The sequence below is a fragment of the Harmonia axyridis genome, chromosome 2, assembly GCF_914767665.1.
Source record: "Harmonia axyridis chromosome 2, icHarAxyr1.1, whole genome shotgun sequence".
Taxonomy (NCBI): domain Eukaryota; kingdom Metazoa; phylum Arthropoda; class Insecta; order Coleoptera; family Coccinellidae; genus Harmonia; species Harmonia axyridis.
The window spans coordinates 12,960,389-12,987,558 of record NC_059502.1 but is presented as its reverse complement, the minus strand read 5'-3'; the positions used below and the strand labels follow the sequence as shown (position 1 = coordinate 12,987,558).

At 36.9% G+C, this 27,170-nt stretch overlaps 1 protein-coding gene and 1 long non-coding RNA gene across 2 annotated transcripts in view; one reads left to right on the top strand and one right to left on the bottom strand.

Moving 5' to 3' along the window:
• Positions 1-426: 426 nt before the first annotated feature.
• Positions 427-27,170, bottom strand: part of LOC123674047 — a 226,372-nt gene continuing 199,628 nt past the window's right edge. The window contains exons 10-18 of the mRNA XM_045608871.1: positions 23,702-25,402; positions 20,562-20,760; positions 17,929-18,149; positions 14,860-15,105; positions 10,284-11,464; positions 8,529-9,165; positions 5,931-6,733; positions 5,548-5,636; positions 427-5,422 (exon numbers count right to left, since the gene is read on the bottom strand). Of these exons, the coding sequence (XP_045464827.1) occupies positions 5,140-5,422; positions 5,548-5,636; positions 5,931-6,733; positions 8,529-9,165; positions 10,284-11,464; positions 14,860-15,105; positions 17,929-18,149; positions 20,562-20,760; positions 23,702-25,402 (5,360 nt within the window). The 3' untranslated portion in view covers positions 427-5,139. The remainder of the gene's footprint in view (positions 5,423-5,547; positions 5,637-5,930; positions 6,734-8,528; positions 9,166-10,283; positions 11,465-14,859; positions 15,106-17,928; positions 18,150-20,561; positions 20,761-23,701; positions 25,403-27,170) is intronic.
• LOC123674048 lies at positions 5,353-12,986 on the top strand. Its single transcript, XR_006746571.1, has 3 exons — positions 5,353-5,439; positions 5,601-5,659; positions 12,717-12,986. It is a non-coding gene; the product is annotated as an uncharacterized LOC123674048 (long non-coding RNA).

Sequence of the window (27,170 nt, the reverse complement as noted above, 5' to 3'; positions counted from 1 at the left end):
TTTTGTTTTGTTCTGAAGAAATAAGAAATAGAATAATAATAACCTAAACAAGAATTCAAGGCGCGTACTGAATGTTTGAAATATTGGCGCGAGTGTATTTTCCTGGAAGTGGTGTATTTTGAAAGCGATACAGTGCATTTTGTGTTTCATCAATTTTTGGCGATGGTATCATCACTTTGGTGAGGTGTTCTAAGCCCTTTCTCAAGAGATTACAGTGCATTCTCCCGAAAACAATGATGGAGTTATCAGTATGGAACTCAGTGATCCCTGCCAAATACACCTTCATATACCCTAACTTTCGATATAAATAGACTGAAGTCTTATATAGAAAGTATTGGCAGGCAATTTTTTCAATATAATTCACGATAATGACGCTAGAGAAGGCTGAGGGATGCTTTCAAATAAAAAAAAAATTCTTGTGTGTTATCGTTTATTGTAAATACATAATTTTCTGAAAGACGTTTCCATTCACAGAAAAATGTTCATAAACCTAAAATATTCCATATTACTGCTATTCAGAATAATCTTACGGTATTTAAATGGATATCTATAGAAGAAATTGGAGATGTGTAATACTAAAGACGATAGGTAATTGCTCATTTGTGCTAAAATGTGTTGTTCCCTCCAAAAGTATTGCTGAAATCAGGTTAGATGCCGAAGTCACAAAGCTATCACATTGTTTTTAGGATGAGTATCGGACACACAGCCTAAAAAATCGTCATAACTGGCAAATATTACAGTAGAAAATAGAAAGATAGCAGAAGGAACTAAGGCAAAACATATAATATATGCACTTTTATTTTTATGTACATTTATCACATTATGTTGTAGTTGCTGGGCAGCCTGAAGGCTTGAATACTGTGCTTATAACAACAAACAATTCTTTCTTACTGAATACTGAAAACAATGAGTTAAAATATAATTTATAACAATCATTTTTGGGAATAAATATAGAAATTTGATGTAAAGGCGCTTTAAAAAGAGAGTTGCTGTATAAACATTGATTTTAATTTTTGGCACAGCTGGAAAACCTTTCTAAGGTTTTATCAATATTCAATAAAATTGTTGAGTGCCAAATCAACCATATATAATGTCACACCACACAAAAAGGATAAACAGAGAAAGCTGACATTTCGATTGAGAAATAATTTTTATCAGAAATATAGCACTCTGCTTAAATTTTTGTGCCATATTTATGTTTGATTAAATTGTTTTAAAACTTTTGTAGAACATCATGCATGACAACAGAATTTACATATTTTGTTGTAATCGGAGTGTTAGTGTTAGTAGATTCAGAATTCCGAGGAGTATTTAAATTCGATCTCAAAATCATTGTTCATTGAAAATCTTTAAAAATTTTGAAATAGATATGCAAGTTACATTTCAGGATGAAGTAGATATTTCTACACTCTTTTTTAATATAGCTATTATATAAAATCCACGATTGTTTTGTTAGGGATAATCGTTAGATAAGTAGGTATTAGGGAAAAATAATTATTTCAGAAACATTTCGAGGGAGTCTGCATTTAACGTAAAACTGATGTTAAAAAGTATGTATATTTTATTTTTTTTCGATCCAATTTTTGTGACCGAAGTAAGTGCTTCAATTTGATTTAACTATCAGTGAATAAGAGTTTATTATTATAGAGGCACATTGATCTTATATGTTATTTAAGATAACGCTGCGCCGTTACTTCGTATATAATAATTAAGGCAGTAGGTATGTATATATTGAGTAGATTGTCAATTATTTACAATGATAATAAAATGCCTGTTTCAAGTTCAATTAACTTCCAATCTTATATAAAAAATATTTAAAAGTCATTTCTAACATTTTCGATTATACCCGTATTTTATGCAGTCGCAAAATACAGAAAGAAATGTAGTTAAAATCAAACATCATTGTTTTCAGTAACATGAAGATTAATTAATATTTGCAATGAGGTTATGGAAAAGATTCATAGGAAAGATAAGTATTCAGCATGGCTCCCCAAGCCAAGATCAAAACATACTTATTTCATAGTTATTATTCACAATTTATATATGTAAGTTGGATAAAAACTGCGACAATATACAATAGTAGAAGGAAAAGTGGTGACCTTACACTATACTTTACACAAATGTATATAAAATGTTTTAGCTCCTCTTACACAACAAACACTTACAGAGGAATAGAATAAAAGATGTCTGCAATTGCATGATGAATGTTTTTATCACAAGGGAGAATATTTCGACCTTTTGTTGAATTTTTCTATACTCTTTTTGAAAACAATAGAAAATATTGTGGTAATGCTAAAATATTAAACTAGTTTGAAACTGCTGATACAAATTCGAAAGGATATGATTTTAAGGAGATAAAAAATTTGGTTGATTTTATATTCAAATAAATTATTTCAGATTATAAAATTTTATAATATTGAAACAGGTGAGCAAGTTTAGAAATTGGAGATTTTTTAGTGGTTATGCATATTATTTAATTAAAGTTTCACTAATTTAAAAAAAATTAAGGGCAATTCTGCACAAAAAAAATTGATTGGAGATAGGTACTGTCATAACTTACATTACCTAAGTATTTTCATTTCACTATTTCATTATTGCTTTTAGAAGTAATCTCCTGAATTCTGAGTAAAATTCAACGAATTATTAACGAATGAGTCGGAAAATTTCGAAAATAAGATCGAAATTTCTCCTCAATATTGCTGTTAATGGGAAGTATAGTAGGTATAATGAATGATCTACTTAAGGCACATGGAGTTAGAATGAAATATTTCTTGTTATCTTATTGCTCAATATTTTTTATATTGCTCTTGTGGCTCACCGGCCTAAAATTTTCATTCAATAGAGAATAGTTAAAAAAAAACGGTTGTGTTTGAGGAACCTCACGTCAATATTATGAAAATGGTGCAACATCTGAAAATACTTTAACATGAAGAAACCATTTATGAAATAGTAGAAAATCAGTCTTATATACAAGCCTATGATAGTTATATTACAAATCCAAATTACCTAAAGTTTCATGTTGGACGTTTTGTGTTTGAATACATATTTACATTTGCCATATATTTTCTTCTTTTATTATTTCTGATCTCCGAATGATGAATTTTTCGAATGTATTGCATTAACACTAGACTAGATAAAAATTGATATTTATGAGTTTAATCAGATTGGTAATACGAAATTGTTGAACACTGATTTCTCAATAATGGATTAGAGTTTCACTCAACGATTGAACTTAAGTCATCTGTGCGTAGTTTTGTTTGATCATCAATTCTTTCTTATGCATACCTATTCGAACATGACATATCTCTAACATTTATGAATTGCAGAAATATATACCGAATAAATATGATCTAAGATAATTACTGAGTTATGTAGGTAATATCTACACTTCGTGAAAAACCTTGAATAAAGAAACCAATTTCACGATTTCTCGAAATTTTAAATCAGAGAAACCGAATTATATGAAATTTTTACAAAAGTCGTTCTCCAACTTTGATTCTTCTATAGCTAGAAAAAAATGTGTATTAAAAACGCTTATAGAAACTGGTATGAATTTCATAATTTTAGAAGAATATATTTGGCATTCATTCAAAAAACATATTATTCACGCTATCAATCGATGTGCTAAAAATATAGAATTTTTCAATACATAATGCAAATTGAAGGCTGTGAAATTAAAATTCCTAATTGGATTTTTAAAAGAGTTAGTTTTTAATTTCAGCTATGTGATTATTTTGTATTCAACTTCGATTCGAATAATGAAACTGTTTAATAACTTTATATTCTTCCTGGTATAAATAGAACTGAATTCAGAAATAGAAAAATTATGTTCAATATTGCATTTTGTTTGTTTTCTATCTATATGATGATTGTTCGATGTTTAGAATATACAGGAAATGATTTTCTAAAATCCTAAATATACTGAAAGCTTCGTATTTCTTCATAAAATGTTTTTTTTTGTGATTTCATAGCAACTGCGAAATAGCACCTCATACCCAAACATAGAACGTAAGGGCTTACAATAATTAATTTATTATGGCTCAGATTGAAATTCAATAACAAAATTGATTTCTTGCTTATCTCCTCATATTCTTCAAGAATATCTTAATCTAGATTTCGGAATGAACTAAAACTAAACTCTTCTGCTGAATAATTCAATTTGAAGCAATTAAAACAAGAAAAACTCTTATTGCATTTTTTAGAGTAAGACCAAATGTTTTTTAATGGGGTGAACACAAAGTTTCTCTTTGGGATCGAGAATTCCTGGGTTCGAATCCATCATTTAAGTAAGGCATTTTCTTACTCTGAACGCCATTCAAATATTAAGTGAATAAAAGACAGTTTTGTGTCTAAGGTGACGGTACAAAACAATAAAAAAGCCTTAATATACCTATACGAATAATTTTACGATTTACTCAAATAAAAAATCGACTAAGTATAATGTTTCAACTCTTTCGTCCAGTCATCTCATCGAAAAATATTTAACATATATCCTTGTTCCAAATGGACACCCAGTTAAAACAGCTCACTGTATCTTATTCATTTGAAACTAGAGCAAAATAAATAGTTGTCAATTCTTAAAGAATAGTCTCAACTTATGTCAATGAGCGAAACGAGAATAATCAATGGATGCCAAAGAGTCAAGAAATGAGCAAAGAAAAATAAGAATTCTCACTACCAGGTTAATGACGAACACAGTAGATCAAAACTGCTTACAAAAAAAAAAGGTTTCGACTTGATTTCCCGATATCCAAGCATTAAACAGAGGTAGATAAGAGATTACTGGATACCTATATTTGGTCTCTGCTGGAAGAACTACTTTTCGTATTGAAAGTGTTGAGTATTCCAGAAAAAGGAAGGACTGCATCTAATCCACAATACTCACTGGTCTACATATTATTTTTGACCAAGTGAAATACTATCTTCAGATAAGTTGAGAGTCTTACTCTGTACGAGTTATGTAAATTGGTATATAAAATTACCAATGACCGACAATGTAAATACAAAGAAGAACAAAGAGCATAAAAAATCAAACTCCTCTGGTAAACTTCTGAGTTGAGTGTTTTGGTAATCTCAACGAATTCGATATTTTTTGTTCGAATTTCAACCTGATACCACGATACCATATTTTATTCACACTCAATCAGAATGTCCATTTCCCGTTGTCAGAACCATTTTCCATGAATCTTGTCGTGGTGATAGCAATTCTCCCCTCTTGTATTTCCCCCTCCTGCTTCTACTGCTTCCCTGACCTGACAACTTACCTATACTACTGCTTTTTCGTATTTCGTTTTTAGCACCCTTGTGTTGCAGCAAAGGCGAAGTGGCCTTAGGCGAATCACCTCCGTCGCTGTCAAAGCTGTCAGAAGGACTGAGGGAGCGATCTCTACGTTTCAAACTAGTTTCTAATCTTCTGAGGAATCTGAAATTATGATCTGGGTAAGTTTAAAGGGGATAAATTAGTTTTGATAATGAATCCAGAGCCGTCGTAAGCGAAAATGACGCCCTAGGCTATTTTTACGAAATGTAAATGAGTGAATTGTTTACCTTATCTGATGACTTATAGCCCTGAGCTTACTAAGCTTCTGATTCTTTTTCAGTTCTTGAGCTTTTGGCAGCGTTTCTTCAGTTGTTTCCTAGAACGTAAAGATATTTAAAGGTAATTGAAGAAGTTACAAGTACAAGTTTCTTTGAAAATCGGCTTATTCAAATGGCTGTAAGAAAAAAGGTAGTAAAAAACCTACAAAAGCTCTAAAGTAGAGGATTCTAATAAGCCTTCAAATTAGCTATAAACGAGATCAATAAATGCTAGAATGATTTGGACTAGCTTTACTTTAAGAATTGACAGGTACCTGTTAGTAAATATAAGTTTGGGCTAGAAATTATAAACATTCATAATCCACGCTGGGGAAAAAAACGACAAGACTTACTTCGGGGGTCTTTACTACGTCTAAACATTTGGATTTCTTGAAATCCATCCAGTCCATCGAAGACGACCATCTTATTGTATCTGGACTTGGACTCGACGAGGACAATCTGACCTCTTTTGTCGATGTGACACTATCTGAACTAGACGAGGATGATATAACGGGATTTCTTGGCATTCTACGTTTAGGGCTAAGTTTTCTCGGAGGTGGCATCTTGGTTTCTTTGCTAGGTAAGCCCAAATGATGTTGTATCGAAGGCGACGTCTGAAAGGTTTTGGTAGGACTTGGGGTTTTACAGTTCCTCAGAGTTTTTTTCTCCCTTCTTTTACCGGTTTTTTTCAACGGAACGATAGTTGAGGACGTACTATTCCCGCTACTCTGAAAGTCGTACAACCCATCGGAATCGGTGAACAACAAGAGGTCTCTATTCTTCCCGGAAAAATCCGGCGAAAACCTACTAGTTCTGTCACTGAGCGGACTCTCGCTTCTAGAACTCATCGGACTCAGATGCTTCTCGTCGCACTGCACCACTATCGACGGCAGTTGAAGCAAGTTTTTTGAACACGAGGGATTTGAAAGGACCTTCTCTTTACAACTATCTACACTCTTGCACTTGGGTTGATTCGGGACAGGTATAACTAGGTCGGATAAGTCGATTAACACTTCACCGCTCATCAGCATCTCCAGATCTTTCGCACTCTTCACTTTTCCCTCTTCGATTTTTTCTTCTAGGTGGTCTGTGCTGATGCCCTCGTCGTTGGATTCCATCATTGGATCATCCGATAAAGTTTCGGAATCTGATCTACCTGCGATAATGGGAATACATATTAGAGTTTGAAGAGAGTAGACTAACATCTACGTAAAATTGAATTTACAGCTTCATTACAGAAGGGTTTTTCATATAGGACGTCAGTTCGAGAAGTCACGAATTGATGATAGTCATTCAAGTAAAATTTAATCTATGGACTGAAGATTTTTATTTCGAGAAGTGATGATAGTTCTTTCGAGAACTGACTATTGTCAATTCGCGAAGAGTGAAGACCATTAATTTGTGTAGAGACGATCGTTAATTTGAGATCAGATGATAGTTACTTTTTGAACTGATAGTCCTGATAGATAATCCTTAAATGATGAACTGACGACAGTCAATTTGCGATATAGATGATTGTAACGGGTGTTTTTTTTCGAGGTATATAACTTTAAGTTGGCATTACTGTTCAAGATGGCGACCGATTTAACAGCTGTCAAGTAATTTATTCTCAGTTTGGTTTGGCAATTCATCATGAATAGACCTACGCCTGAACAACGCTTGCAAATAGTACAATTTTATTTCGAAAATAATGGTTCTGTGCGGAATACGTATCGCGCAGTTTTGTTTAGCGATGAAGCGCACTTCTGGTTGAATGGCTACGTCAACAAACAAAACTGCCGCATTTGGAGTGAAGCTAATCCTCAAGTGTATGTCGAAACACCGTTACATCCAGAAAAACTGACTGTTTGGTGCGCTTTATGGGCTGGTGGAATCATAGGTCCGTACTTCTTCAAAAACGATGATGGCCAGAACGTTACAGTCAATGGTGATCGGTATAGAGCCATGATTACTAACTCTTACATTCCTGAATTGAACAACCATGATGTCCAGGAGCTGTGGTTCAAACAAGACGGCGCAACATGTCACACAGCTCGTGCCACAATCGATTTATTGAAAGACACGTTTGGTGACCGCCTAATTTCACGTTTTGGACCAGTAAATTGGCCTCCAAGATCTTGTGATTTAACACCGCTGGACTACATTCTGTGGGGCTATGTAAAGTCATTGGTCTATGCGGATAAGCCACAAACCCTTAACCATTTGGAAGACAACATTCGCGGTGTTATTGCCGATATACGGCCTCAAATGTTGGAAAAAGTCATCGAAAATTGGACGTCCAGATTGGACTACATCCGAGCCAGCCGTGGCGGTCATATGCCAAAAATCATATTTAAAATGTAATGCCACAATATTATCTTGCGGATAAATAAAATTTATTTCAATCGAATAATCCATCGTTGTTTTATTGCAATTTTAAGTTCTATAGCTCTAAAAAAACACCCTTTATATGGTTCACTAATTAACACACTAACTTCTAATCTACATTAGAGGGTGTGAAACGTTTATTGCAATTGTCCAGATGAATAATTGGTTGATACAAAGCCGGAGGCTTTCATGGCCAGACTGTTGATTAGAGTTAAAAAATTTCGGGATTTCCAGCCTTGATCTAGTCTGTTTTTCACCTGACAGCAGATAGGCATTTTTAGAGGTTTCTTGCTAGTAGGTTATAACTATATTTCTTCGAACTATTAAGTTTTAACCATGAAACCTCTGGAAATGCCTAGAAAGCCCTAACTCTCTTGGATAACTTGATGGTCATTGGTTCGATTAGAAGTCTAACAAGGTTTTTTCTTGCAAATGGGATTTTTAGAATGAAATAAGCTTGAATAGGAGGGTTTATGAATGAAATTGATAAGGGATGAAACAAATATTTTTCCTTCCAATTCAAGATTTTGGAAAGACTCCAACACCTGGCATAAAGTGACATCGTTTTAAAGGTTACCACGTACCTCTTCGTTGTTGTTCTTCTGCCCCACTCTTCTCCAAATTACCATCACCGCATTGATGAGGGTTGGTTTTCAGGATGGGCGAAGGTCTTCGGTGGGAATGACCAGAACCCGGAGGTCCTTGGTCCTCCATCTCGGATGGACAAAGAGGGTTGCTAGAGCCGCATCTCGACGGTCCGGGGCTAGCCATGGAGCTGTAACCGGAAGAACTGAGATTGGATTCGGACGCATGTTGATCCCCGCGAGTTCCCATGGAGAAGGGACTCAGGTAGGTCATCCCAGAAGTGCTGGCACCCAGGTGCATGGAGCTCTTCACGGCTGGAGATATAGATTCGGCGTCTGACTCAACTTCGCTCATGTTGCAGGTGATGGTTATCATTGGCGGGCCGCAGGGGAGGTCCAGAGATGTTGGCTTGTCGAACTCCTTCAGCATCTTTCGTTGTGGTTTCGATGGTGGCGGGAATTGGAAACAATTGCTTCCGTCGGATTTAAACGGAGGCGGGGAACCGGGAAAGGAGATTGAGGGGGAATGGCAATAAGTGGGAGAGGGAGTTTCTACCATCAAAGTGGGTATGACCATGACGTGAGCTCCGCTTTCTTGGTTCGAGTCTGAAGTTTGTCCAAGAGGCGGAGGGCGGTTCTGGAAATTTTAGAGGAATGTTTGTCAAGTTTGTTTGTTTCAACTGGTTGTCCTTCAAGACTCTTGGGAGGTTCCAGATGATTGTCGTTTTACATGTTTATCATGGTAATGAGGAATTAATGGCACTTTCATCGTTTGAGCTAGTTGAGTGAAACTTGATACAGAAACATTGCAAATTGTTCATTCTTCAATACGAAAAATTGATTATCATTTACTCATTTCCTTTTTTAATACCAATAATTAAAAAAAAAATCATATACTCAATTTGAAAAATTCTGATGAAAATGTAGCTGCGGCATCATTCGTTCAGAATTCCAAATGTTCTCGAAGAATATTCCAAATAAGTTTTTCTTGAAAAGCGACTTGATTTTCTGTTTTCAATATTTATATATCAGGAGCTAGGAGGGTCTAGTTATTTTTGTAACAAATTTCATACGAATAGCTCTTATAGTTTGTGATGAGGGTTTCTTGATTTTTCTTTTCAATATTCAATTTTATGCAAATAACTCATTTTCGAGAAAAGAGGGGGACGGTGGACATTCCAAAACGAAAACTGTGGAAATTTGTAATTATTACTTCTAGCCTGAGACTCCTATTGATGAATGAAAATTTTGAGAATTTATATTGGCCCAGCTAAGTTCTGCTTCCAATAGTTTCTTGAAATAAAACATCAAGTTTGGAGAAAATGAAATGTTCCATTCAATGATCCAATAATTAATAGAAAGCGCATAGAGAAAGAGCGATAGAAATTGACTCTAACAGAAACGATCTTTACACCTCGTGACCTAGGACTCAACCAATCAATGTTTTGGTTGGTTGAACATGTTGAACCTATCGATGATTGAATCTTTCAATCATTTTAAATCAACTGATTTGGTTTCCGTTATCATCGATTGAAATTAAAACATTTTTATTCTATAGCTCGTAGTCACTTGACCCAGAGCTTAACCTTTTTCTCTCTCATGTTGGAGTAACTGCTCTGCTCTGTTTGACCGCCCAAGGGCGCATCTATGTATTATAGGATCATTGGTTCCATCAGAAAGCAAATTTTGCTTCATTTTTACCAGAACAACAACATGTGGACCCTCCCAAAGAGCCTCCTCTTAAAAAAAACCTACCTTCGTCTTATACATGTTTTGCTGCATAACCGCAACCTCTTCGACAATAAGTCCATCCTCGGCGTGCATATCCACATTTATATCGGGACAGCAGTGCATATCGTCTTCATCGATGTCACTACAGCTAATAGAAATATTTGGCAGTTCAACGCTTATCTTATCGTCACTCAAATCGTTGTCTTCTATTGACGAATTCGCCGCACTTCTACGCATGATCGGAGTCAATGCAGGCGAAGGTAGAGGAGTCGGCAACTCCCTTATCGGCGAAAGGCACTTGTTGATTGTGCTAGGTATTTCCAACAAAATAGTGGGAGGGTGTAACAGATTGCTTCCACTACTCGGGAACTTGTGAGCGCTCAGTGTATCTAATACGGGAATCTCGATTGTGCTCTGAGGGTTGTGCCCATAAGGAACAGGACTTTCGGGTGCGCCACTCGAAAACGATACAGGGGTGTGGATGGAGGACGTCGAAGACTCATCGTCTCCGACAATGTCGTCTTGGGGACTAGAAGCTGTAGGGGTGGTGGACGGGGAGACTTTCAGTGAAGGGGGTAGGTTAGCGCCAGCGGAGCTTGATGAAAAGTTTCTAAACATGGCTAGAATGGAATCAGCGCTAGTTGGCTTTTGTCTACCGTTCGGCAACTTGCTGCAATGCCTTCGGATGAGCAGATCTGAAATACTGGAGCTCAGAGCACTGGGAATAGCTAAGTCAGAGCTGAAGGAATCACTACCTTGGTTACTCGAGGTGCTGTTGGGAGACCTGGTGTCTATGCAAGGCGACGGTGGTGTGCTAGAGGGCCTCATGAAGGCGCAGCCGAGTTTGTTATTCTGCATGATGCCCAGTTCCATTTCGGACCCGGAGCTCATTTCGGCAGATACCTTATTGAGTAGCCTAGCGAAGTGGACCTTTTTCTCCAGCTTCGGATCGTTCAAGACGGCTTGCGTTGTGTCGTTCTCTATGAACTTGGTTTCTTCGATAGTTAGATGATGGTCGTCGTCTTGGTGTGCTGTGCGGAATCCTGGGTGTCTGTCGTTCATCTGCATAAGTTCGCCCAGACTTACTTTTCGGGATAATTGCTTGTTGTTTGGTGATACCAACTGTTGTAGTATTTGCTTCTTCTCGGCTGCGTTCTTCTTGGTGGGTGTTGAATTGTTTCGTTTCTTCTTTGGCGATGGGCTTCCTGCGCGAAATTTGAAGGAGTGTAAGAGTACTGAGTGGGCTGCTACAGGTTCCACAGTAGGGTCGAATAGTTTCAAAACAAAATGAGAGCCTTTTTTGAAAGTTATCATTCATTTAAATTACAAGGTACCTACAGCTGAATGCATTCGATAATGTAATAGTGATAAAAATGGCACTTGGAATCGTCAGTTTTTTCAATATTGCATTGAATTCTATGAATGTATTCCCCTTACTGGAGAACCTGTTGTATTTAGAAATCACGTAGATTGCTATTGTTTATTATTCAGCTATTTGAGCACGTCCGAACTTGACTTTCTCTAACAAGTCATTTCGAAATTTTAAGGGTTTAAACAATTTGGAATTTATCGAATAGATACTATGCAGAGACATAAGGCCTAATTCGAATATATTTGTATATATATATATATAGGTTCTTTGTTGTGAATGTTCTCAACGAGTTCAGATAACAATCAGGTATATAATATCTAGATATTTGGAATTGAATTTAATTCGTGAGAATGTTATTACCTATTTGAGTTATAGATTTGTTAATACGCAAACTAGCTAACCTACATTGATATAAGCTAATATTGACATCAAAGTATAAAAATAATATGAAAGCAAAGCTCAAATAATTTGATAAATAATTCATTTTATATAAGAAGCCGATAAATTAATTGATAAGAATATAATTTATTGGACGAAGAGAGCACAAATGATTAATTTTGTTATTATCTTATCTCTTTCTAGTTTTATAATGAAGATTTCAGGTTGTACCAATATTTTTTCATGACTTGTCAGATGAGTCTGTCCTTAATAAATTGAAATATATTGAAATGATTTTGAAAACGTATTTTGGTCTTTTGTAGTGAAGAGAAAACTAGACGTTCCTCGAAATAAGAGTTTTATGTAATTATTTTTTGTATTTAGAATATATTTGACAGTTTGCTTAGACAAGTTCAAGAGAAGAACCAGTAATATTTATATTGAAAAAAGTTATTCTAAGAAGCAATAGCCCCGACAAAGAAAGACTGATCAGTTTTAACTTCTTCTGTAAGAGACCATAATACATAACCTCATTTTTTGAGATATCTCTAACTAATTAAGTGTGACATCTACATATTCATTATCTGGTTTTTTCTCAATATGCCAATAAAAACCACTAGCATACTCGAAATTCTCAGATACAGTCATTCAAGTGTATTTACAATAGCTGCTGTACGTGAAGACATTAACTACTAAACATTTAATAGTGCAACCTACCAGCCACACGCAAGAGTGAAGAGGACAGATTGATAATTGGGCTACAAAAGAAAGTAATGAATGTGTGTATTAGAAAACTGAAGAGCCGGAAACCTGATCAAGGTTAACGAACATTAGATATATGAATGATTAAAAAAAACATCGACGTTAAGTCAGGAATATTTGACCGCCCGTTCGTTAATAGAGACAACATAACTGCATACAGGTATTTCTGTTGTTTCCAAGGGTGGAATAAGCGGATTGATGAACGAGTGCTCATTAACTCCTGAAAATATTTTGAGTTGTAAAAATATCCACAATTTTACTATATCGTTATGAATGTATATTATATTGAATGAAATATATTTATTTGAGTGATTCCCGGTTAATTATGCAAATTTGAATATTTGGAATCCGATATTTTTCCTAATTGTCGAATTTATAATGAGCAGAATATTTATTATTTTCTGTATCTACCTGCTGAAATCCAAGGTATTTGCTCTCCTAGTGTCATCGGTTGTTTCAAGTCGTTTGGCGCGCTTGAAGTTAGTTTTCTGAATTTCTGATATATTTAGGTATTTATTTCAATATATTTTGGGTTAATACGAAATTTCGATTCACTATGGGATATAAGAAGTGCGTTCTTTGTGAAGAAACTCGCCAATTTAGTGAAATATCGTATCACTGATATGTTTTCATTTCCGCGAGCTTCATGTCAAATTTGATAGTTTATGTTGGGAACAAAATTTGCTTACTGAAAATGACATATGCTCCCTCTATCTATGTTTATTACCTACTCTGAGAATCAAGACGACTCGTTGCCAATACAGTATGGTTGCCAGCGGTAATCAAAATAAAGGTAGACTTATGATCTGAAGGTTGAAGTTCATTTAGCTCACAACTCAAATTTGATTGTATTGATTTATCTTATTAAGAGGCTGAAATAATTCGGTCCAAATTGATGTGTTTTTTATGGTATTCAACCAATTACTAACAAATAATTTGAAAAGGTCATTGATGTACGAAGCGTGTATTTAAAGTAAGGTCTCCAAGGCCATTGTATCGCCGCAAGTAGTGCTAGATGAAATCCGGCAACACTGTTGTATACGTTAGGCCCCCCTTCACCAATCGACACCTGGTCGAGCTCATTAGGACGCTCAGTCTTGACGTAGCAGCCATTTGCAATGGAAGTTCCGGTTGTCGCTCCTGCCAGGTGCGAGTTACGTTCAGTCATTAAGTTTTTACACTAAAAAAAAACTCCACCTATAGAAATTCATCGTCAATTGGAAGAAGTGCATGGTGAGAAATATATGGACGTGAAAAACGTTCAAAAATGGTGTAGAGAATTTTCTGCTGGCCGACTAAACGTCCACGAGGAGGAGCGCAGTGGCAGGCCGTCACACTCGGACGAAACATTGCGGAAAGTTGAGGCGCTTGTGCTGAAAGATTGCAGGTTGACTCTCAATGAGTTGGACGAAAATCTCCAAGATGTGTGCAGTAGAGACTCTATTCATTCAATTTTGGTGAATAACCTGCAATACCGAAAATTGTCACCCAGGTGGGTCCCAAAAATGCTTACCCCGGAGCACAAAGTCAAACGTGTCCAATGTGCCCAAGAATTTGGTTGTTTGGTTGGGATGTGTTGGACCACCCTCCTTACAGTCCTGACATCGCCTCTAGTGACTTCCACATGTTTCCTGCTCTTAAAAAACATTTAAGAGGAATGAAATTTGTGAACGATGAAGAAGTTCATGAAGCGGTCATTTTGTTCTTGCGCGAGGCGGCGGGATCATGGTTCGAGGAGGGGATACAAAAGTTTGTCGTACGAATGAGGAAGCTCATCGAAGTGAATGGCGATTACGTAGAAAAATAGCTTAGATTTCAAGCAATGTACAAAACTTAGTAAATAAATGTTATTTAATGTGAAAAAAATAAATGGAGACCTTACTTTAAATACACGCCTCGTACAACGAGCGCTCAAAAACGAAAAAACCTTGATCAAGTGTTCTCGGCTCCGAATGAAGAAAGATTCGTGGTTTGACCACACAGAACATAGTAGGAGACGAAGAGAGTAGGCAATATACAACATGATACGAGTAGAAGTGAATAAGACAACTTCATCGACAAAACGGACAGGCACTTGGCGCGCCTTACGTCTAGGGGAAGGTTTTAGCAAATCGTCCAAACTAAAGGTTCTAGCTGTAGCTGGCGAGTAGCATGAATTGGCGTGTGGACTGGTCAGGCTGAGGATTGACGGCTTGCGAATACCGAGGCGGCCAAATAGCGAACGAGGAGCACCAGGACCTGGACTTGGAGTCACCGTCACGGAGCCTTGGCCGGAAGCGGTCGACGATGCTGCCACCAGTTGTTCGCGTACTGAAGCACTCCTCAAGGACGACACTGAAAATGAGAAGTTTTTGGAATGAGAAATGGACATTGATAATAATGATTTATCAGGATCGAGAATCCAAGAAACATCTAAAGAATCCGAAAACTCTGCATGTATGAGCATTGAGCAACGAGAATATCTGAACCTGTTGCTTGAGTGGAGAGTACCTGAATTGCTGATTGCTATGAAATCTACATAGAATACTACCTTGAATAGTAGATCCAAAGTCACTTGAACTAGTCCATGAAAACGCTTGGCCAGATGTCCCTTTGAAGTGGATACCGCGATCCGCTAAATACTAAGTAAATTGCTCCTCATGAGTTAGGGATATTGACTTAAATTGCAACAAAATATAGTTAAAATGAGATTTGTGTGATGAAAATTCATATTAATATGATTTCAAGTTGCAGGAGATTAATTTTAGCCTGTAGGTCTGCAGCGTATACAGGGTGGTTAAGAAAAATCGAGTAAAATAACGAAATTTTATTCTCAGAGAATTCAAGCATTTTAAGACTATCAATACAATGTATGGCCTCCACAAGCATCAATAACAGCTTGACATCTTCGTTGCATACTACACACGAGGTTGTTGAACATTTCTTGAGGAATTTGGTTCCTTAAACAGGACAGAAGCTCTCTCCTGATGTTGATGATTATATAATCTTCTTTGGAGCATATCCCATGCATGTTCTATGCAATTCAAATCAAGTGGAGGTATTGGTAAATGTGGAATACCAAGCTCCTCGCGCGCATTCTCAACTATGGCTGCACGGTGCAGTCTAGCGTTATCGTCTAGAAATTGAAAAGTTTCACAAATAGCAGCTTGAAAATTTGGCACAACATTGTAAATAACATGCTCCCTATAGTTTAAGGCGGTCATATTCCCAGGACAAATGTTAAGATCTGTGCGCCCTTTGAAACATATCCCGGCCCATACCATAACATAACCCCCTCGGAATGGATGGACTTCTTGGACATAGCGACGATTACGGGGTATGCGTTGGATTGTCCATACCCTTATTCTTCGAGAATCTGAAAATCGCCCATATCTGGATTCATCAGTGAAAAGGATACTACGCCAATGATCGTTCCAATTGATATGTTGCCTTGCCCATTCCAGTCTTTGACGCTTATGGTCACGTGTTAATGGAACTCCTCTTAATGGACGCCTAGAACCTAAATTCACCTCTTTCAAACGTCGTCTGATAGTTCCGATGGAAACTTGGACCCCATCTGCATTTTGAAGAGTATTCCGTAGCATTCTACACGTAGATGTAGGGTTTCTTCTCGCCGAAACGGTGATGAAACGATCCTGATCAGGTGTTGTTTTTCGTCGCCCACCAAGCCTTGGTCTTTCCAACACGTAACCTGTCTCCCTGAACCTATTCCAAAGTCGAGATATTACACTTCGGCTGACTTGGAGCCTTTCCGCTACAACAACCTGAGTTAGGCCACCCTGTAGCATTCCGATAGCCCTATTAGCCTCAGCGTTTGTTAATTTACGTCTTGGCATTTTCAGAAAACTCGTTTCAAATCGAAGCCGTTGATAAACTGACTCCATTTCAAAATAAGAACATCCATGAAACATATGCAAAGAACCGAAATTCAGAAAAATGGCGAACAGATTGACGAAATGTCTCATACTGATTTTTATTGGATCGATTCAAGTTGTTATTAAGTTTTGAATGATTTTACAGCGATTTTCTCGAAGATTATATACTTTTCAAAACGATCGAATACGATATTCCTAACTCTTGTGGAGCAGTATATTTTATAGGAAATAAATTCATTGGTCTCACAACAATTTCTGGAAGCTTTGACAACCCTTGTATAATAGAAATATTCTGGCTTCCTCCAAGTGATTTTGGATATACTATACTTAATATCAAAATAAAACAACACCTTATTGGAAAACTCTTTCTATGGCCTATAAGGCCGAATTATCATATTTTGAGGTCTAGAATCTACGATTCAGAGGTTGACCATTCTCAATGAATCACCCTGTGTAGATCTATTAGCTTATCTGGGATATATCACCAACTCAGCAACTATTCCCCATTCCAATTTATTTGGGGGATTTGCCACTATATGTGAAGATATACAGTTTGACAGCTTGAATAATCTTACTATGAAGTGGAAGGATTATTCTGACGAATTGACGCTTTAGTTAGTATGCAACAAGTTATCGATTGATGATCTGGATATTTTGGAATATATTGTGATGTTAAATAACTGGTCATCCTTTATATGTATTGATATTGACAGAAACAGTTTGAAATTTAATTCTGAATAAACTGTATTTGACGTAATGATTGATGCAAAACAGAATTCATAATCCTGAGTGCCAATTTTTTTTGATATAGGCCAATTATTTGATACAATGTCATCATATCATATCTATTGTTATGGAAATATTGGGCAAGTTTTTCGATATTCTGCTTGAATTTTCTATGAACATAAAATTTTGCACAAAGCTTGAAACTGTTAGTTTTGATCTATCAACATCCAAATGTTAACATGATTGAATCTGTTGTCAATTAGATATTGCTTTTTTTCTGCTATTATTCTTGAATTTTCTGGATCGAGTGACACGATCAATATGAAATTTTGCTAGAAGCTTCAAATTGTTATTCTTCATCTAAATGCTTGCCCATTGAAGTCGTAGTTTTTAAATTGACAGGAAATCGAACCCGACTTCTCTTGGTTCCTCAAGTTTTAATATATTTTTGGTTTACAGTGAACTACACTGATATTTGAGTTTGAGTTGAATAATTTCAAGCATTATGTTTTCTTCTTAACCTTTGTATAAAAAACAATTATATCGAACTACTCACGTGTACTCCGGTTACGCTCATTTTCTTCAGCCAACAGCTTTTCTATTTTCTCCGGAAAATGTCTCTTGGCGCACCATACCAGTCCAATCACAGCCATAACCACGAAAACTGTCATCAAACCCAACCAGAAGGGTTCATGGAGCATTCTTTCACTGAGAGGTTTATAGGGAATATGCAGCATTCTCCTCTCACATCTTGGACCCTCCCACCAAGCATGGCACCTTTGAATCAGACAACAATATTAATTTCAATTTGGGGAAAATTGGGAGATCAAATCGAGATTAAATGCTTTGAGATCAGTTTATGGTGATTGAAAATAGTGTACAAAGGTCTTTCCCCAAAGCAAAATTCATTTGAACGTTTGAAAGAAAGTATTTTTTGCAATGAATTTAGAAAAAAAATCTTCTATGAGTTTTAATGTATGTATTTTTCTTCAATATAGGCTAGTTAGTTCGAATATTTCATAAGGGAATTGTAACATTCAGTTGTAAATGACACCCCAAACAATACTGAAAAATATCAAGTAAACTCCAAAAAAAATATTTTCTGGATAAAGAGACGTCCATAGACACTCTTAAGAAACCTTGGGGGTGTCTCAAAGGAAACCTCAAAAAGGCGCGTATTCACATCACTACGGGAAGCCAGGTCACGCTGAGATCCCTGGAATCATATAGACGGGGTCTCTACTGACATAGGAGTGCTTTAATACCCTAAAGCAATTGGCCAGAGGAAATAAAGTGAATCTATTATGGGTACCGGGGCATTGTGAAGGAAATGAAAAAGCGGATGAACTTGTATCAAGGTTGGTCCCGAGCTCTGTGTGCTTGGAAAATACCAATATTAGGCAGTGGTCCAACAATGGGAGATAAACAATGGAAAACCTTCTGGAGAAACATTTCGGGTCTTGCTCAGGCAAAGAAATTGGTGGTGCTTTTACAGACCTATACCAGAAAGCTCCTGAAGCTACCACGAGCTGAGCTTCTAGTAATTATGGAAATACTGACAGGACACAGTAGGTTCAAATAACTTTTATACCGCATGGCTAAGTCAGCAGATGAGATCTACAGACTCTGTGGAAGGGAGGTAGAAGCAGCCAAACACATAGTGTGCAAATGTTTGGGGCTGACAGATCTTGGAAGCACTCTCATGGGAAAGTCATTTCTGGATACCCTCGAAGTAATAGCTAAGGCGCCTAGATATGTTGTCGGTTTTGTTAGCCGTATCGACGACCTCCCTGGTTTTGTATAAATGGATAGGGTTAAGAACAAAAGATCAATTTGGTTCGCGGAAGGCTAACAGAGCCGCAACGATCTCGGTTCACTGAATAATAATAATAACAATGCCAAAAATTATAACATTATGTGTACAACTGTAATTTTCGATTCGTTTGTAGAAAATAAATTTGTTTAAAAACGTGTCTAGCATAATTTTATTCATAATCTTTGCAAGTACTATGATATCTCCTAGAAAAATTAATGAAGGGTGTTTTTTTTAGAGCTATAGAACTTTAAATTGCAATAAAACAACGATGGATTATTCGATTGACATGAATTTTATTTATCCGCAAGATAATCTTGTGGAATTACATTTTAAATATGATTTCTGGCATATGACCACCACGGCTGGCTCGGATGTAGTCCAATCTGGACGTCCAATTTTCGATGACTTTTTCCAACATTTGTGGCCGTATATCGGCAATAACACGGCGAATGTTGTCTTATAAATGGTCAAGGATTTGTGGCTTATCCGCATAGACCAATGACTTCACATAGCCCCACAGAAAGTAGTCTAGCGGTGTTAAATCACAAGATCTTGGAGGCCAATTCACAGGTCCAAAACGTGAAATTAGGCGGTCACCAAACGTGTCTTTCAATAAATCGATTGTGGCACGAGCTGTGTGACATGTTGCGCCGTCTTGTTGGAACCACAGCTCCTGGACATCATGGTTGTTCAATTCAGGAATGAAAAAGTTAGTAATCATGGCTCCATACCGATCACCATTGACTGTAACGTTCTGGCCATCATTGTTTTTGAAGAAGTACCGACCAATGATTCCACCAGCCCATAAATCGCACCAAACAGTCAGTTTTTCTGGATGTAACGGTGTTTCGACTTACACTTGAGGATTAGCTTCACTCCAAATGCGGCAGTTTTGTTTGTTGAAGTAGCCATTCAACCAGAAGTGCGCTTCATCGCTAATGGACGTAGTGCGCGATACGTATTCCGCACAGAACCATTATTTTCGAAATAAAATTGCACTATTTGCAATTTTCAGGTGTGTTCAGGCGTGAGTCTATTCATGATGAATTGCCAAACCAAACTGAGAATAAATCACTTGACAGCTGTTAAATCGGTCGCCATCTTGAACAGTAATTCCAACTTAAAGTTGTATACCTCGAAAAAAAACACCCGTTATTTCTTCATTCGTGAAATATTCCAATGCATAAAAATGACCAGATAATTTTACATTCGAGAGCGTTATCTCATAAAAATTGCATTCAGTTATTTTCAGATAATACGCTTTCTTGCAAAGTTATCTTAAATTTTCACTCACTAGTACAATTATAACCTAAAAGGATTCCTCTTTCGAAAAGAAGCCACCCTTTTAAATTATTCCTAATCCCTGGCCATACCTGCAAATAAAACCCTCTCCTCTCTCCATGCACAGTCCTCTGCTCTCGCAAGGATTTCCCTCGCAGGGTCTCCTCTTCTGCTCGCAGGTTGGTCCTGAGTAGCCCTCTTGACAGTGACATTTATAAGCGTTCTGGGTCAGATCGCAGGTTCCGAACACGCACGGATCGAGGTCGCACTTCGTTAGGGCACAGAATATTCCTGCAAATATTCGGTCTATGAATTATGGATGTGCACACGGTGTTATATGGTAGGCACGTCGGTTTTCTGGATAGTTCTCTAACGCCCGTTGGGGTAAACTAGGTATGATTACATTTTTATACAGGGTGGCCCAGATAACACTGTCCAGATTGAATTTTTTTCGGAAAACGCCGAGGGAAGTAAATTTTTATTTGGAGGGATAATTTTGTTATTGGACATTTTTTGGTGTACGCTCATCCCTTCGATAGGGATTACCACCACGTGGTTTTCGTGTATCAGTCAAACTTTGGTAGCCGTTCATTTCCCCTCTGGCGCTCCAGCAATGACAAAACTTTGTATTGTATATGAAGTTGTAGATTCACTTCAACTCATCTCCTTTTTCGAAGCAAATATTTTGGTAGTTTTTTTCATGAATATTTTTAAAATATATCACTTCTTTGTTCAAAGTACCGGGTTTTTCACCATATTTTGACACCCCTTTAACTTTGTTACTAAAGGAGGTAAAAAAAAATGTTTTTCACAAAAGTTTCACGAAATCAATTAGTGTTTTTTAAAATGATTTCACAAAACGAATTATATACAGAGTGGGCAACATATTAATGGCAACTTCAGTTTTTCAAATGGAACACCCTGTATATTTTTCTATATTCGACTAGCTCTTTTTCCCTTGACATCGAATATATAACATATGGTTGGTCTATCTCTCTTATTCTGAGTACCACAGAGTTTGAAATTTTAAGAACCACCTAGCATTCTCAGTAATCAATTTTCAAGTGGTAGGCTGCGATAACTCAAAATGCTCTTTTTTGAGTTATCTCGTTGGCAACGATATGACATACGTTAAATTGGAATAAAAATAGATTGGAATTCGATGATTTGGATGCAACTCCATATATTCTCTTCCCTTGTAGCTTTCTTATTTTTATTGTTCTTCACATAAAGTGAAAATAATTCAAATTTTTCCTTTTCTGTGTAGTGCATATTCGATGAATATTTTCATTCAATGACAAACGAATATCATATATCGTTGACAACGAGATAACTCAAAAAAGGGCATTATGAATTATCGTAGCCTTCCACTTGAAAACTGATTACCTAGCTTGCCAGGTGGTTCTTGAAATTTGAAACTCTGTGGTACTCAGAATAAAAGAGAAAGGTCAAACATATGTTATATATTCGAAATCAGAGGAAAAAGAGCTAGTCAAATATAGAAAAATTTACATTTGAAAAAATGAAGTTGCATCAATATGTTGCCCACTCTGTATATATTTCATTTTTTTAAATCATTTTGAAAAACACTAGTCGAATTCGTGAAACTTTTGTAGAAAACATTTTTTTGTAGCTCTTTCAGTAACAAAATTGAATGGGAGGTCAAATTATGGTGCAAACCCGGTACATACCTATTATCATCGAACGAAAAGTCACCAAAAATTTGTTTGATTCGCAAATCAAAAATATCCACTTCCTTCCAAGTTGGTTTCGTAAAATTTAGTTATCCGCACATCGAATTTCAGTTTTTTTCTGTGTTTTCCGGAAGTCACAGAATACTCCGCATATAAAGTTCTTCGTCGATAACTCTTGAAGTTTTAGCTATAGGGTTTGCTTAAGTAACCCCCACTATTTTTGTACGTAGAATCGACTGAAATAATAAAAACATTTAGGTTTTGATTTGAAAATCTTGAGTTTTGATGAATTTGAGTTGTCCAAGTTCATGATCTTTTTATGAACGCCCTGTTCATTTTTGGTCCGATCCAGAAACAGTAGGTATTATAATACAACGTATTTGGAAATTCGAAAAAGAAAAAATTTTTTTCGAAAAATACTTTTTCTGCCGAAATATTCAAAAAAATGTGAGTCCTCATCGCACCATTTTTTTATAAGAATCCCATTAACTTATGAACCATTGAGTTTTTAGTCAAGGTATGGCATATTGCCGAAATTGTCGTCAAAAAAGCTATCTAAGGATGCGATGATATACTGGATGTGCCATTTCACATAAGGAAGTCGAAGTCTGTTTCTGGTATAACCGGAAGTTGCAGAGATCTAAAAATATTTTAGGAAGAAAGATCAAACTCCAATATAAAATTTTCAGCTCAAAATTATGATTTGTTTTCCATAAACGTCTTATAGGCCAACCCGGTGAATCACCCTGTATAAATTTCTTATCGAACTATGAAAATCATCAAAAGTTTCAGATTCACAAGACAAATCAATATACACTGTGTCCGTAAAGTATGGAACAAATTTATTTTTAGCTAAACAGACCATTTTAAGAAATAATCCTGAACAACGTCGATTTTTTATTTTAATTTACCGTATTTTATAATGAAAATCTAATATACAAGGTGAATTACTTTCGAGTAATGACGTCACCATCATTTTTTCAAATGGAACACCCCCATTTTGTCTCAATTTTCCGATTAGTCTAGCTGAGCTGATTCCAAAAATGTATCACATGTTGATTCCAATTGGTACAGGATGGACAAAATACAATAGTTTTGTGTGTGCTCATAAAGTAACGCGTAACATTCTTTATTACTTCAATAAACAATATTATCAAAAATACTTAGATTATTATTTGAAAATACGATAAATTAAAATGAAAAATCGACGTGTTTCAGGGTTATTTCTTAAAATGGTCTGTTTAGCTATGAATTTGTTCCATCCATTACGGACACAGTGTATTATATGTATAATGAAGTTACGGGAATGCAAAAAGCTGAAAAGTTGTTCCTCCTCGAATCAGAAATTGAGAAGTCCGAGCGATTTTCCACATTTTCATTTCAAAGTCGGTAAATCAAGGTGTTAATTTTTCGTTGGACCACCTCGTAAAATTTTTGAGTATTGTATGCGAACGATGAACCAATAAATTGAAATTGAAAAGGAAACTCTAAACGGTTCATTTCATGACTAAATAACATAATAAAAAAATTCTTCTCACCTGTGAAATGACCAGCGCATTCGCAAAACCTCCGATTCTCTTTCGTGATACACTTTCCTCCCCTTCTGCAAGGATTCGGATTGCAAGACTCCACCTCGTTCTTGAACTTCAAAATTTTCGTCTTAAACTCCTCATCCGGCAGTATCTTGATGCTTCCGTTCAAACTGATACCAGTACTCCTTCCGCTGATCTGTCTCAGGTGAAGCGTGTTGAAGAAAGAGGTGATCTCTATCCTGTTAACGGGCGTAATCGCGTTGGCCGTGGGCGGGTCGTAGCAAAGCTTCCACACAGTCCCATTCCTATCGGCGTAGTTATCGTAAATCTCCAATAGACCGTTATCCTCGTAACAGTCGGTATTGGTGAGCTTAAGATGATAAAGCTCCAGCGAAATTGCCGATCCTAGGGGCGCAATGAAGTGTTGCATAAAATCCACCTTAGTCTGGGGACTCTCCGGATAATTCAGATGCAATAGCATCCCCGAAGTGTCGTTATGCAGGAAAACGTTCTTCTCCTCCTGCACCACGTTCACCATCTTATAGTGGGCCTTGAAACCGACAGCGTCGGTTTTGACACCGGAACGCAGCCTTATCTGCATGGTCTCAGCGTAGGACAGGAAACTACCTTCGGTGAGGAGATTGGGAATGGAGAACGGACGAAAAAAATCTATCTCCTCACCGAGTCGCATCTCTAAAAAATTCTGGTCGTCGGTATCCTTCCCCAGGTCGACCCGGAGAAACTCGAACCACACCTTGTGGCCGTATGGTGCTTGCAACACCAACGTGCAGTTCAGATGAGGCAGTAAAAAATCCGGATAGTTTGGGCTTGTGACGAAACCTTCTTTGGCAGTTAAGGTCTGTATCGGGCAAAAGGTGATATCCACTGAGTGCCACCTCAAAGAGAACCCAGCGCCTGCTATGGAATAATCCGAATGGAACCTCAAGACGGCCCTGTTGGTCTCGGAAACGTAATCGAACCTATGCATATCCACGTCGTGACTTCCGCAAAGTTTCAACACATTAACTTCATTTCCGTTCTCGTTCAGACTACGTAGGTCGATGTGGTCGTAAAGACATTCCATCTGGGCTTCAACGTCTATCCTTTCGAATTTGAAGACTAGACGGGTTCTCTTAGGTCCTATTATGTTGACGGTGACGTCCAAGTTGTTGTAGTAGTTTCCAGGGTAGTTTGGAGACGATATTATTCCTTCGGAGCCGTTGACAGTTTTGTTGAAGTTGATTCCTAGACCTGGTTCCAGATTGGCACGCTTGCAAATATACCCTCCGATGGAGTTGCATCTCTTCGGTTTCCAGTAGAGACCGCTTGGTAACGTCGGCGATGGAGATGGTGTCCATTGGACCCCCAAACATTTGGCGGTTTCGTTGCCTTTTCTCATATTCTCCAGAGGTTTCTGACTGGGCAGCCAACCAAGGTATTCGACCGGACTATTGTCCACCCAAATGAACCCCGAAGTTTTTTCTAGTCTTCCCCCAAGCCAGTAGAGAGAGCTCGTTCTGTATTCGGGAGTCTTTCGGAGATTGCTGATTACAAAACGTTCTTCATCTGCTGTAAGGACGGAAGCGAGATTGGCTTTAATGCCTTGGCATATGTGTTGAGCTGTGCTCCATGTTACTTCCGGGTATGTAACGAAGAGATAGCAGGAATTGTTGAAGATGTGATGACGGTCATCGGCGCACTGAACGACTGAAAAAAAAAAAAAATAATATGTATTTGTGTATGTTCGTTCAGTTAGGTGAATGAAATCTTCTGTTGGAAGTGGCCGAATATAATCAATGTAACTATTGTTTGTAGGATTTTTCTACGAATATTTCCAAAATATATCAGTGCTTTGTAGGAATCAATTATCATCAATTATTTTGCGAAAAAGTTACCAAAATTAAAATTTCTTCCATTCGCAAATCGAAAATATTAAAGACTACAATGTAGGTTATTGTTTATAGACATTATGTGAGAAACCCATAAAAATCGGTGATAAGTGAAAAGAAAAAATCTCTTATTTCGTTTTGAACTGAGCAGTCTCTCAAATATTGCAATTTCCGACTTAACAAGGCACTGCGTTGGTTTGTCGATTCGTCGTGTGTGGTTGGTCGCCGATGAAGTGTCTACGGATGCGCGTATCTAGAGAAAGAAACAGAGAGAATTTTCTGAAAGATTTTCAATAATTGTCGAGACTTAAGGACAGATGCGTATCTTGTTTTAGATTTCAACCATTACTAGTTTAATTTAAGATTTAGAATTTAATTTATCAGCGAGAATTGTGTCGGGATTCTCGTTTAGTGTTGACATGAATATTTGCATTCAACAAGAAATAATCCCCCCAGGACGAATTGATTTATTTTGAAACAGTAGTTTTTTTAAATCATCCATCTTGTAGAAACGTATTTAAGGTTTGCTAGAATTCCTTTTGTGTCAAATTATTTCATCAAAACTCCTTCTCAAGTTTATTTTATGATAAATGTAATCATTTCTTTATAATTTCTTGATTAGAAATCCTAGAAGGAGTTGTAAATTCAGGTTAACATATTCTAATAACGTTGTTCATTTTTCCAAAGCACCTCCCGTGGGATTGGAACAACAGAAACTTCTATTGGGATTGAAAAATATCAAGAAGTACAACCTCCTTTGGGATTAAACAATAGAAATCTCCATTGGGATTGAAATATCGTAAAGAAGAACTTCCTTGAGATATAGGAGTTGGAATAGTACGTAAAGCACTTCATCTCTTGAAACTGAAAGAATACCTGCGTAATACCTGGCGTTATTACATCAACTTCGCTGAATAGGAATTGGAGTAATATAGCTTCCTGCTAAGATCTGATGTTTAGAAGGCTGAAAATAATCTACAGCAGAGGTTCCATTCTAATAGCATAGTAATTCATTAAGACTGGTTAAGTTTTTATTCCAATATTATTAGTTTAGATTAAAAGAATCGATCTTTGTATATTTTAATTGTATTTAATTGTAAAAACCTGGAACCTGGGTAGGAGTTTTGTTGCTAAATGAGCCAAACCACCCCTAGAAATCAGTCTCAGAGTCTCATGGGCAATTGTAAAGTTATAGCACATACCAAGTTAAGAGGGAATAACACCACGTGGCTCTCCGCGTGGCATTATTGTTTGAGGATATTTTGTGGAAACCCCAAAAAAGTCGATGATTTGTGAAATAGAAAACCTCTAATTTCGTTTTAAACTGAGCAGCCACGTGGTGGCTTTCCCTCTTAACGCCAGAACTACCAACCTAACGATAATACACATGCACATTCATAGCGCTCCATTATTTTCCGCCCAGTGCAGTCCGTCCCATGGGCGAATCGACTGTTTATTCGGGAAACTGGCAATATTGATTTCCCCATTCTAAAACTACCGATCCGTAGTCGCGGATATTAATCCAATTAGGCCTTACTGAATTGCAGGGAACGTATCCGTGGACCCGGTTAATTTGCATACCGGAA